Below are 13429 nucleotides of genomic sequence, written 5' to 3'. Positions count from 1 at the left end.
CCAGAGTTTCCAAATCAGTCTCCTGCCCTTTGCATGTCGCAAAGCTTGCTTTCCAAGCAGTATTCCCAGGGTCACTGAGGACCACAGGCCACCCCCTCCCTGGCACCAAGTCTCATGGGCAAAGTGGGCACCGGGAGCGACTGCAGCCACAGACCCTGCCCTCAGCCCCCCACCCTGGCCTCCCAGGTCTTCAGAGCCCTGTTGGCACCCACCCCAGTCCATGCTGCTCCTCGGGCCCCTCACTATCCCCTCAGCCACGGACCCCTGCTCGCTCCACTCTCCATGGACCACAAGTTTCCCAGCAAGCCCTGGCTCTGTAGAATTCCTCTGCCAGCAGCACATTCTCTGTGACACAGCCCCCCTTGTAGGCTCCCTCTGTCACTCCTCCCGTAGGATATCCAGCCTGTTCCATCTGCCATTCATGGCCCCACACATACTACCCTGACCTGCCTTGCACACTTCATCTTCAGCCACTTCTTCTCCTGACCCCATCTTCCCTCTTTTGTCGCTGCTCTAAAGGGCTGGTCATGCAGGGCTCTGGCCATTCTCTAATACCCCAGGTATTTTCAGCCACGATGCATGCTGATGCTGTTTCCTCTGCCTGGAAGCTCGCTTATCCTTATTGGCCTGGTGAGCTCCTATTCATCCTGCAAGGTCCAGGCCAAGTGTCACCTTCTGTGATTCTATCCCCTTGAGAGGAAAATTCATTGTCCTTAATTTATCCTTTTACTATAGCTTTCATTATGCATGTTGGTTTTGATATACTTTTGTGTCTGTCTGCTCTAGACTGTGAGCTCTTCAAGGGCAAGGCCTGTGTTTGATTCATCTTTGTAACTGCTTCAGGTTGAGCACAGAGCTGGCGCTCAGTGAATACGAATTGAATTGAATTTTAACAAGTTTGATTTATTTTAGGGTAGTGGCTAATTTCAAATGGAATTTGTTCAAGTTTTAATTAGTTTTTCCCTCCTCTTACCTCTTCTATCTTGGCTCACCAGCTTTGCCTTCTCTCCCATCTCCCTTGTTTGCTAAGATTTGTTCAGGCTCCCTAGTCAGGAGCACCGAGCCCAGCCACTCTAGGAAAGTCTACCCTTTGCCCCTCTCTGCTGGGAGGACCCTCCTAGTGGCTCATTTCTGGGGCCTTGGATTAGGCTGATTTCACATCCCCCGAAGTATCCGTTTCTATCCCAAGCCCAAGCAGAGTAACCTTTGTGGTATCCGGTGGATGGCTTCCCAAACCAACAAACATGGCGCTTCTTGCAGCTTTGCTGGGCCTGCGCTTCCTCCCCGGGCCGTCCCAGCAAGGGAAGGTGTTCTAGTCAGACAAGAAGGTGGCAGCAGACCTGCCAGGCCAGGCCTGCACCTCCAAAAGGACACCCCCTAGACCATGGCCTGTGTCCACATAGGGTCTGACCCAGAGCGTGTGCCGAGAAACACATGTGAAATGAATGAGTGTTTCTCACAAGTGGCACAACCTTTCCACTCACTGGTTCTGAAAATCCCCGAGACTCTCGGTACCACGGTCAGCTTCCCTCTCTCCCTTGGGAGGAGCATCTGAAGCAAACTCAGACCTGGAACCCAATCTGAAGAGTGTATCAGGCCTGAAGTGCCACATCTGACTCCGTAGCCCCTCATACAATCAGGGTCTCCATACCACACACAGACCCCGGGAGCAGGAGGCAGGAACCATTTCAGGAATTCTTCCTTCCCTGGTGTTTGGGCTCCCCGGCCATGCCCAGCAACTGCTATGACTGACCAGCTTGCTGTTTCCTGCCGTTGCAGGTGTATGTGCTGAAGCGGCCACATGTAGATGAGTTCCTCCAGAGGATGGGACAGCTCTTCGAGTGTGTGCTCTTTACTGCCAGCTTGGCCAAGGTGAGTCCAGCTCCCAGCCCCTCCACCCCTACCCTCTATCTGTCAAACAGCCCTTTGTTAAGGTGGGGGAAGCTGTTTCTATGGTGACACATTCCCACCCCAGATGGGATGGATGCAGGCCATGTGCACAGCACCAGCCTGAAAGGCTTCTGGGTTACCATGGTGACAGGGAGCCCTTGGAACAAATGCTCCATGAAGTTGCTGCATGAAGCCCCCTGAAGCTGGTTGTCCACAGAGCAGGAAATCACAAATGTGTCCAGCGTAACCGAGAAAGGGTGTCTGCATCTCATCTGTTCACTGGCAACCAAATGCTAGAGGCTCCAGCCTCTGTTCCCTTGGGTTAGCTTACACAGGTTTGGAGGAGAGATGCGTGTCAGAGATTCACCCACGGGCACGGGCCGCACGAGAGTTCTGACCGCCCTAATGAGCCCTGTGATCTCAGGCAAGTTACTGTACTTCTCTTGCCTCAGTGTCTTCTATAAATTGGGGATAATAACTTCATCTGCCTGGGGTGGTGGATCCAAAGAAATCCTGCATGTAAAGGGCTTAGCGCAGTGCCTGAGTCCCATTCAGCAAGTATTGGTGAAGCACCAGCTGTGTTCCATATGCTGTGCTGGGCGCCGTCACACGGTACGTGCCCCTGTGCTCGTTGCTTATTAATTATTAATGATGATGATCAAATAATTTACGCACATTTTGGTTCCAGAGCTTGGTATGAATCTCTGACCCAGAGTCTGCACTGGCTCTGACCAAATACCCTCGTTTCTTTTCCCTCCCCCACTGTTAAAGGGAATTACCAGGTTCACAGGACCCCTGGGAGGCTTTAGTCTCTCTTTTAACAGGTGTGCTGAGGTGCCTGCGCTGTGTGGGGCAGACAGGCGGACCCCCCACTCCTCAGAAGAGGTCCGTGCCGCGACCACCTCTCCAAGGTTGACTGATGGGGCTAACACCAGCCGTTTGTTGGCGGCACCTCAGGGACCCGAAGTAGCCCCAAAGACGAGCTTTGTGAGGCCCAAGTTAGCCATCTGCCTGTCACAGAGCTGCTCCGAGGACTCACATGCTTCTCCCTCCCCCATGTCCTGTCTCTCGTCGGCCCCCTTCGTCTCTGCATGTTGGGAACTCTGACTCCGGTTTCCCAGACATACTGCCTTGTTGAGCCATCTCTCTGTCATGGCCAAAGTGAGAGAGAACCCCACCTGCACAGTGTGTGCCAGGCTCATTGCCAGGCCTTAAAGCATGAGCCGGTAGAGAGGGGCTGCAGAGCCTGGGCCTGACCCTCGTGTGCTAAAAAGGGGACACGGCCTCAGGGAATCATGATCTTCCCCAGCGATGCCGTCAGAGGAATGGTACAAGCCTAACTACTATAGTGTCAGCGGCTCCTCTGACAGTGCTCTGGGGTGATGCAAAGCCTGAAGGGGTACCCCACGAAATAATAAACAGGAAGATTGTACCAGTGTCTGTCAGCAGCTTGAGAGTTGTTTTCTTCTTTGGCAAAATTGAGAACACTCTTCCTTGGCATTGCCCCCGGCACCCGCTTAAACATCCTTGTTTAGTCTCTTTGCCTGGACTGCTCCCACCTGCCCCTCCATCTGTCCTCCAACCCTTCTCTCGTTGCCACTCCAGCCTGGCTCAGCCAAATCAGCTCCCCAGTGCTGCCTTCCAGCCTCTTTCCTCCCTGGTGCACAAGTTCAGGACAGGTGGCACTCCCCAGTTCTTGGCCCTGGGCTCAGCTCCCAGCCAGCACCATCGGTGCAGCAGACCTCCTGGCCCACCGCCCCAGGGCCAGCAGGAGCCCTACTCTGCTGTCAGAGCCCTTCAATATCTGCGTCCTCATCTTAGTTTCCTTCATTCACGCATTCACCCAACAAATATTTACTTCGTACCTACTGTATATCAAGTATTGTACTAGGCACCAGAGATACAGCAGAGAACAAACCAGACAAAGTCCCTGCCCTCAGGAAGCCTACGTTCCCCACATTCATCTCTAAGACCTGGAGCCCCTAGACTTAGAACTCCCTTGAAAGATGTACGCCACCACCAGTATCAATGATCATGAGGAACTGAATCATCCTTTCCATTTAGAATCAGCCCCCTTCAGCCGCCCCTGTGGCACCAGGCAACCCTCACCAGCAGAAACCTGCAGTGCCCTGAGCGCCCTCCCTACGTGGCGAACAGGAAATGCAGCTGCTGCTGGGCTCTGCCTCCCGCAGGATGTCCCTGGAAAGAGGAGGACTTTGTCATGGCATCCCTGCTGCTGCTGCAGCCCTGCTGGCATTTGTACTGCCCTCAGGGGCTGATGTGTATTCCACTGCCCGCCTTCCCGCCAGCACCAGCCTCAGCTGCTTCCTGCCTCCCAGACTAGTCGCTGGGTACCTGGTGACATCTGGTGCCCTCACTTTTATCTTAGTGCTGAGGCCTGGCCTCACATCGGGCTTGGAGCTGGCGCTTCTTTGCCTCCAGCTCCAGCCAGTCTATCTGACCCAGTCTTTTAGACGTCTTCATGTGGGAAGGTTTTCCCTCGGGGATGACCCCTTTATTTCTTTATCCAGTTCAGCCTGCTTTGGGAAAAATTCCCCAGGCCATGAGAGAGGGCCAAGCAGGATGAACCCCAGAAGTAAGCTGGGCACAAACTCCCTGTCATAAACTCCTGGGCTCTAAGTAAGTGGAAGTGGGTGTCTGCTCCGTCCTGAGACTGTCAGGGAAGGGTCTTGCCCAATTGCCCGGAGCACCTCTAGGGGGCAGTGTGGCCACATGCCACACGAGCCCAATTCCAAGTTGGCTAGTTGATTGACTGATGAAACTAGTATTTACAGGGCCCCTACCATGACGTAGGCCTTCTGGGTGGTGCTGGGGACTTCATGGTGAACAGGACAGCAAGGCCTGGGCCCTGACAATGGAGAGAAAATAAAGTAACCCCACATGGTGATAACTCCGTGAAGGAAATTACTGTGAGGCGATAGAGTAATATCCAGAAGATGCAGGAGGGCTCTAGGTGGGTGGTAAGGGAAACCAGGACCTGAGAAATGGGACAGGAGAGGCTCATGCAAAGAGCTGGGAAGAGACTGTTCTGTGCAGAGAGAACACTTGTGCAGAGGTTCTGACCTTGTTCAAAGCCAGTGTGGCTCCAGTGATTCAAGATGGAGCCGAGAGGTCACAGAAGTTGTGCAGCTGCCGCCATACAGTCTACGGGGCGAGGAATATGGGCCTTATTCCCGGTGAGTGGGCTGGAAAGGAGGCTCAAGGGGAAAGGGAGACTAGAGGCTCATGTGTCTCCCCCAGGCCGGAGATTACAGAGGCCTGGATAGGGCGCTGGTGTTATAAATAGGGAGAGGCGGGTGGATTCAGGATATTTTTGGAGATGGAACTGACAAGAATTTCTGATGGATTGGATATGAGAAATGAGAGAAATGGAAGAATCCAGGGTGTCTTGCACCCACGGAGAGGAAAATAACCAGGATCCTAAAACATCCGATGATTTAAATCCCTTTTTAGGAAAGTAAGCTGCATCTTGCTGCAGTAGATCAGGGATTCTGGGCTCTTTCCGGCACCCAATCTTCATTGCGACCCCTGCTTTCCAGTACGCAGACCCTGTAGCTGACCTGCTAGACCGCTGGGGGGTGTTCCGGGCGCGGCTCTTCAGAGAATCGTGTGTTTTCCATCGTGGGAACTACGTGAAAGACCTGAGTCGCCTTGGACGGGAGCTGAGCAAAGTGATCATTGTGGACAATTCTCCTGCCTCGTACATCTTCCACCCCGAGAATGCAGTAAGTAGCTCCAAAGAAAATGCAGGGCTCCATCTGAGCTGTCTTGCTGGGCAGCCACCACTCTGGTACCTTCCAGCACCCGTGCAAAGTTTCTTGGCCTTTCCTTGGTGAAATCCCAACTCTGCCACTTAGCAACTGCATGACCCTGACCAAGGTATTTAACCTCACTGAGCCTCAGTTGCCTCATCTGTCCAATGGGGATAATAGAAATGCTAATGTCAGAGGATTGTTGGCGGAGTCAGTATGGCAGTACATGAAAAGCACGCAGGACAGTGCTTGCTATGGGTAAGTGCTCCATGAGCGTGTATCTTCTTCTTAGCAATTTAAATATTACCACCGAGAAGGTTTCTGCCTGTCATGAACCTCCTGGAGCTGGCTGCTGCCCGGGTTTCATGGCCCCTGTAGACTCAGAAGGCCTGGGTGACCTCTTCAACAGAAGCACTTCTTAAAAATGAACGAAACACTTCAATAAGGTCATCAGATAAGGCTGCCAGGCTTTACCACCTCGTAATGATGTTTTTAAAATATATAATGGGAACATTTCCTACATAAAGCTCCCTGGAGCATGGCAGCTCTCAATGTCTACTCAGTGGGTGGAGCACGACTCACAGCAAGACAGAGATGCCCTCCCACCTCCCACCCTATGTTTCCAGGGGAGGAGAGATCAGCCAAGCCCACCGGTGACTGCTGATCCTCAGCAGTAGCTGCCACACCAGGCCCTGAGCTCAGGCAGCTTTCCCAGGAAAGAAGGCTTCCTCCCAACCCAGGCTTCTCAGACTCAACAGAAACCTACACAAGGTCCTTTCCCCGAGTCCAGAACTTGGTTGCTTCACTTAAAATGTAAAAATGATTTCAAACTAGATGCAATTAGTTAGTGTATAACATCATTTTAATAAACCTTCAGAATTTTATTATATTTAAACATGTTCATTTTAATGAGTTAATCAAATTCAACATAATGCGTTTTGTAATGTGGCTCTAACAGGTAAGAATTGTTTTTTAATACAATCACAATTCCATTATCACATCTGACAAAACTAATTTTCTTAATATTATCTAATATCCAGCCTGTGTTCGTATTTTCCCTATTATCTCAAAATGTTGTCTTAACGTTTAGATTGTTTGAATCAGAATCCAAACAAGGTCCATGCATTGCTTTAGTTAATATGTGTCGTAATTCTTTTATAATCTTGACAGTTCTCTTCCCCGTCTCCCTTTTTCTTCCATGCCTTTTGTTTGTTGAAGAAATTGTGGTTATTTGTCTCATAGAAATTTGTTACATTCTGGATTTGCCTAGCTGCAGCCTTATGGTGGTGTTTCATACGTTTTTCTAGCCATTATACTCTCTTTAAACAAGCAGTTAGGTCACTGCTACCTGATTATAATCAGGTCCAATTTTTTTTTTCAAGAATACATCATAGATGGTATTGTGTACCTTTGTGGTATCACATCAGGAGGCATGTAAGTCAGTTGTCCCACTTTTAAAGCTTTTAAATTGATCTTTGAATTCAGGTGCTGTTGGCCGGATTCGTCCATTTTGAAATTCCCCATCACCCTTTCACCTAAAACCATAAGCCGTCCTTGATGAACACTGCTAAATCCACTGTTCCACTAGGAATTGCAAAATGGTGATTTCTGAATTCTGTGATTATTTCTGCAGTTATTGGCTAGACTCCTTTGTTTTCATCAGACTTGCCCTCATTGACTGCTCAATGGCCCTCAAGTTCAGTTTGAATGTTTGACTAGGGAAGTCAGGGTAAAGTCTTGGTTCTTTTTCTTTAATTCTGCGATTTCAGAGTAATGAGCTGGTGTCCCAGCAACCTCCAAAAGTACCCAACGCATTTTTTTTAGATATCGTCATGAACTCATGGATTTTTTGATTGTTACAATTTAATCCATTTATTATTCTTTGGTGTGCTCCGATTTTCACCTGTGGCTGGTGAACACCCCTTCAGATAACAATAGTCTTCGATGGCTGCCCACTTTCTGGAACAACAAGGTATCCCAAGCTCTTCGTGTCCATTTCTTGCATCTGCCCTGGAATCAGCCATTTTTCTGTGGAGCCTGGCTCCCATTAGTGGAAATGGTATTTAAAGACCACAGTTTGGGTGGGTTCTCATTACTGGGATGTCCTTCACTTCTAGCCCTTTGTGCTGGACAGAGAGAGCTAAAACAGGCATACTTGTAGAAGGAAAACTAAATCATAAATTCATATTGGTTTTTCCAATTCAATGTAATAACAGTTTTTATTTAATTTCTTTGTTTTTGTTTTTGTATTTGTATCTCCTCTTATACTGAAACTCTTGGTTCCTAAAGATATTTACATCATAATTTTGATTTATTCTGTAGCATATAATAATTTCAAAAGAGCAGTACTAATATTATTACTAATAATAAGACAATTGAATGCATTTAGGGTTTTTTTTGAGAAACGTACAGAGAAAATACTCTTTTAAAATTACTTGAAATAATGTTCTATGTGGTTATGTCACCAACTTTGTGTACCCATAGGTTCATTTTTTATCGCCTTTTTTAATGGTTTAATTTTATTTCAGTCCTGTAATATGTTTACATGGTTCCAACATCAAAACTATCAACAAAGATAAATTTAAAGAAGTCTTGTGGCCATTTCTGCCCTCTTTTCCATTTCTGCCCCTTCCCCTAGGAATAGTCAATTTTTGGTACTCCTTGCCTTATTTTTTTTTTCTTTAGTTACCTAATAAATTGTTAGTTTCTAAGTAGCCTTCAGATTTGTAAAAGGGTCAAAATATTACTTTTGAACTCTTTTGGTTTCCCCAAGTTTCTTTTTAAATCTCTTCTCCCTGAGGACTACCTACTACCACCCTCACCACCCTTCTGTCTAAAACTAAGGAAAAATCCTGTCTTAGCCTGTGGCTTCAGAATGTCCTGAAATTTTATACTTCTCCTTTTAACTGATCACTGCTGAGTATGGAAGGAAGTGCTCCACTTGTCTTTGCCATGGAACATGCAAGTGACATAGGCTCCCTGGTGTTGTAGTTGGCAGGTAACCTCTGCCTCCCCGTGCTCTGATGTGCAGGCAGCTGGTTTGATGCAATGGAAAGATCTTTTTGCAACTGGCAAGTAACAAGGCTAGTTCTCGCATGTTCTGTATTCTGGCCACCTTTTCAGCAACAGCAAAACAAAACAGGCAAATGCACGCAGACTGGGGACTCGTAACCTTGCCTTCCTGAGCCGTCTCCCGAACCAGGTCCCTTTGGATTGATCTTAGTTGGGACGGGGGAACAGACAAAATGATGGTGGTGGTGATGGCTAGATACCTGTCCTCCTTAACAATGAACATGTTAACAGTGCGGGCACCCCGTCAGGCTCGGAGCAGCCCAGAGCCCCGGCTATAATTCTGCTGCTCCCTCTACTGTCTTCAGGTGCCTGTGCAGTCCTGGTTCGATGACATGACGGACACGGAGCTGCTGGACCTCATCCCCTTCTTTGAGGGCCTGAGCCAGGAAGACGACGTGTACAGCATGCTGCACAGACTCTGTAGCAGGTAGCCCCGGCCTCTGCCCGCCTCCCGCCTGTGCACTCTGCAGCCCCGGCCTTGGGGACCAGCCGGCCTCAGCTCCCTGGGAGCTACAGTGAGGACACGCCGTGCTCCAGGCCACCGGTGAATGTGGCCATACCTACCTGTTTTCTTTTTTAAGAACAGAAACAACTATTTTAAAATGAACTCTTTTAATGAATTTCATAAAGGGACATGCATTTTACTGGATTTGCTTTTCTTGAAACATACCAAAAAGAAAAAAAAAAGAAAAAAAAAAAAGCTTGATATCTATCAGACTTCCTTTTAACTGTCCTCCCTTCCAAGCAGACAACCTGCCCCTTCTATCCCAGCTCGGAGCAGCTGACCCAACTCAGAATCTCTTTCCTACAGGATGAAGTGCCTTTTTGAATGTTATTTTAAGCTGAGAATTAATTTTTCTACACGACATATTTCCAATCTTTTATTATCTCAGATTCTCTAAGACGATAAATATGACAATTTTCTAGAACCTGGGGGGAGGGGTGGCTTGGGATGGGAGTGAGTCCTAGAAGCCTGTCTCCCAGCAGGTGTGACTGCTCTGACTACCTGTGGCATGCCACAGGGTCGGGGTCCTGATGGAGTTTACGTGACCGTGTCTGTCTCCATTCATTTCTGACCCAGTTTGGGATGTATTTGCAATTGTGCGGCTCAATACTAGGAAACAAGAGCTTCTTTCATATTATGATTTCTGATGGTGACAAATTGGTGTTAAGGTCACACTTTTCCCTTGAAAAGTGGCATTATATGACTTCTTCTTTCACACTACTTCCATACTTCTGTTTTTTTCTTTTGTTCTTGTTTGGGGTAGAGCAGTTACAAGAAACTCAAACCCTTGGATTTTGAAAAATCTGTTTATTGATTTTTAAATCTTTCCTTTCCAAAAGCTGGATACACTTGGAGCTGTTTGGGGATTTTCTTTGCTGCTACTGCGCTGCCACCAAATGGAATTGACCAGCGGCTGTTACACTGTTCTTTGCCACTGTGCCTATGCTCAGAATCTGCTCACTGCTCAGCTGCACACTCGGACGGGCTTACAGTCATAGGGGTCCCACCCACTTGCAGCCTCACCAGTTGTACCCCTTCCGTGGCGCTGGCCATGGGAGTTCAGAAAGGTACAAAGACGAAAGTCCAGCGTACCACACAGCTGTGGTGCTCACTGTAAACTGCAGCCAACATCAGACCCTGTGATAAGCTGACTGTTCTGTCTTGAGGACTGGTGGCCTCCAGCAGCCACCACGCTGATGGTGGCCCAAGTCCATCTCTTGGTCTTCTCTTTTGAAGCACAGCCTATTTCTGAGCCGAGGGTTGGGGAAGCCTGTCTAGATGTGGGACTCATTGTCCTGAGCCAGGAAGAGAGGAAGGGCTCCCTTCCTGACGCAGGGGTCCCTTTGCAGCCTTTCCCAGTGAGATGTTTATAAGCAGTGCCATGTTCTTTGTTTGACAACAAGTGTAAAGTATTGCTCTTAACAAATAATGAAAAAGATTTCGTGTTGGCACCATTGCCTTATGCCTCCGTGGGGTGGGCCTCCGCCAGAGTTCTGGGGGGCGCGACTGGCACTAACAAAACTGGAAATTGAGGGTCAAAGTAAAATGTCTTGTTTGGTTTTCTTCACAAAATAATGAAGTCAGTCAGGTCCTCCCAATCAGCACTTTGGTCTGTGGACTGCCCTGCGTTCAGAAGAGAAGTAAGTATTCAGGGGTAACCAGGTCTCCCAGCATTCTGAGTGTTCCAAACCCATCAAGCCACATGCCAGTTAAAAAAGAAACAGCCCCTTGCTCGGCATTACCACAGATCATAACAGTTACACAGCAGATCTGTACGTGCCATAAACCCTGAATTGGAAAACGAGTCATTTGGTGAACCCACTGCCTTAAATGTCGTGAATGTTGCAGTCAGGTGTCTGTTGTGTTGAAATCCACATAGGACTCGGTCCTGATGAGAGCCTTACACCCTTACCCATGCCCCCCTGGGTCAGCATCACAAGGTCTAGTTTAGCATGGGGGGCAGAGAGGACAGATGGAGTGAAGACACTTGGCAGGCTTGAGCCAGACACTTCGCCTGGTAGTTCCCCATACGGTGCGTGCCATGCACTGAGCCAGTGCGGAGCCTGTGAGGATGGGGCCCGGTTCCTGCCACACAGACACACACCTCTCAGGAGGGCCAGCAAGCCCGCTGAGAGTCCTGGATTCTGTGCACCTTATTTGACCATACTCCAAAATGCCATTTTTATTTTAATCCTTGACCTGCTTTATGTACATAATCAAAATAGCTATATCTATATCTATATATATATATATATTTTTAATCACCTACATGTAAATGAAGCAATAGAATTCTAACATAAGGCCAAGAAATGAGATGAATGTTTGGGGTTTATGTTTTTTAAGGTAAATACGGGTATTGTTTTAATTATTACCTTTTATTAAATTGTGGGCTTTAAAACCTAATTGAAACCTATGAGCTATTTCTCTGTGCCATATACTTCCCACGTTACCAAAACATCCCTAACACTTTAGCCAAAAGAGAAATCGGACATCCTGTGTTTCCATGGTCCTTTCCGTACCAGGTGAAAATATAGTCTTCTAAACAAGTGTTTTCTACATTAAGATCTGGGACGGGCTACCTTGGGTCATGGACTCGGGCCCCTATGATGCTACGACACCTCTGGCCGGGCCTCTCGGGGAGGTGCCCAGGCACGTCTGAGGTTGGCACTGCTCTGTCTTCCATTGCTCTGGAACCCTACATGTTGGTCTGTGGTTTCACCCATCAGCTGTTTGTAAACGATGCATTTGTATACTGAAAAGGAACACCACCTGTCATGGCTGATGGTTGTTGGGGAAGCTCCTTAGACATGGTACAAATTTGATGAGTTGACTTTGGAGATAGGAGGATGCCCTGATGACGCTGACTTGCCATGGTTACAGCATTTGAACTTTTTGGTACAAAAAAAAATCTGTAAGTGTATAATCTGGCAACATTTTACAACCCAATATTTTAAAGATGGCTTTCTTGGCTTTCTAATAAAATCCAGAACCACACAGCCCTCTGGTCAAACCCTCGTGACGTTTGTGCCTCTGCTGTTAAAGGTGCTGTGATGGCCAGTGGGCATGCCGGGCTTAGGGAAGGGGATGGCTTAAAGTGCTTGCAGTTACCTGTGCAAAAGCAACTGGCTGCCTCTGTTCCCATTGTACTGTAATTGGATGGTGTCTGTTCCTGTTCCATTCTCCAGGGAGCTTCTCTGCAGACTAACAACCTCCCCCCACCCCCACCCCAATAGTGAAGATGCTGGTGTCTGGGTAGTCATGGATTTCTATTGGACATTTGAATGTGATAAACAATCCAGCATTACTCAGAAAATCCTACATGTGGAATGTGCACGTTTACAGGGGTGAGCATTGTCAGTCAAGAGGCTTGCAATGATTTCCTTCCTGCCAAAAATAAACACGTGAAACTGCGCTCTCTTGTGGATGGACTGCTTCTCTACCGGCAGCACCTCTCTTGTCTCTATTCTCTGTTCTCTGCCCCCTGACCATCTTCATGCCAGCACCTGGGGTCTCCTGATGCCCCAGCTACTGGAGAGCAGGGGTGGATGGGAGCAGGGCTGCAGGATGCCAGGAGCCACAGACCTCAGGGAGAGCTAGAATTCCATTTGGCCCAATGTTAGGCCCCCTGGCTTGTGAAAAGCAGTGTGGCTCACCATCCTCCCTGGCCCTTTCCAAATGCAGCCTAAGAGAACTGAAGCCCCCACCCCGTAAGAGCCGCAGGCATGGTGTGTGCTGTTTGGTGCCTGAACTGTGCTGTTTGGATGCACTGACTGAGATGCTGTGATTACCAGATGAAGCATGGCAAGGGATTAGAGGACGGGCATACAAGACAGTTTTCTCCCAGTGGGACAGCCTCCAGATATCGCCCTCAGCCCAGCCCCTCTGCACGTGAAGGTGAGGGGGCAGCAAGTTCCCCTCTGCTAGGGACTCCTGGCAGAGCTTCGTGTATGGCCTCACCGTTCTCAGGACTCTCTTCATAACCATACCTAATTCAGATGACAATACCACTGTCAGAAAGCTCATCAGATTGGTCTCCCCATTTTGTGGATGAGCAAACTGAAGCCAGTGAGTCTTTTCTGTCTGCCACAGGGAGACAGGGTTCTACCAGGCACGTATATTCATCCCAAATGACAGGACAGTGTGTATCAGCCCAGGAAACCTAATATTTACCCAGAGATGAAGCCCAAGT

General features: G+C 48.4%; 1 protein-coding gene across 6 annotated transcripts in view; it reads left to right on the top strand.

Annotated features, from left to right (window-relative positions):
* The window catches only part of LOC109445341 (CTD small phosphatase-like protein), a 142905-nt gene that overhangs the window by 105517 nt on the left and 23959 nt on the right, over positions 1-13429 (top strand). For 4 of the 6 annotated variants that reach the window (XM_074312609.1, XM_074312607.1, XM_074312606.1 and 1 more), the window contains exons 6-8: positions 1780-1872; positions 5451-5636; positions 9041-9162. In XM_074312609.1, coding sequence (XP_074168710.1) covers positions 1780-1872; positions 5451-5636; positions 9041-9162 — 401 coding nt within the window. Of the gene's footprint in view, positions 1-1779; positions 1873-5450; positions 5637-9040; positions 12652-13429 lie in introns of those variants that run through there. The other 2 variants (XM_074312610.1, XM_019727630.2) reach the window with 2 other exon arrangements.

Source organism: Rhinolophus sinicus, linkage group LG10, assembly GCF_036562045.2.
Source record: "Rhinolophus sinicus isolate RSC01 linkage group LG10, ASM3656204v1, whole genome shotgun sequence".
Classification (NCBI taxonomy): Eukaryota; Metazoa; Chordata; class Mammalia; order Chiroptera; family Rhinolophidae; genus Rhinolophus; species Rhinolophus sinicus.
Note: the sequence above shows the minus strand (reverse complement) of the source record. Positions and strands in the feature narration are given on the sequence as shown.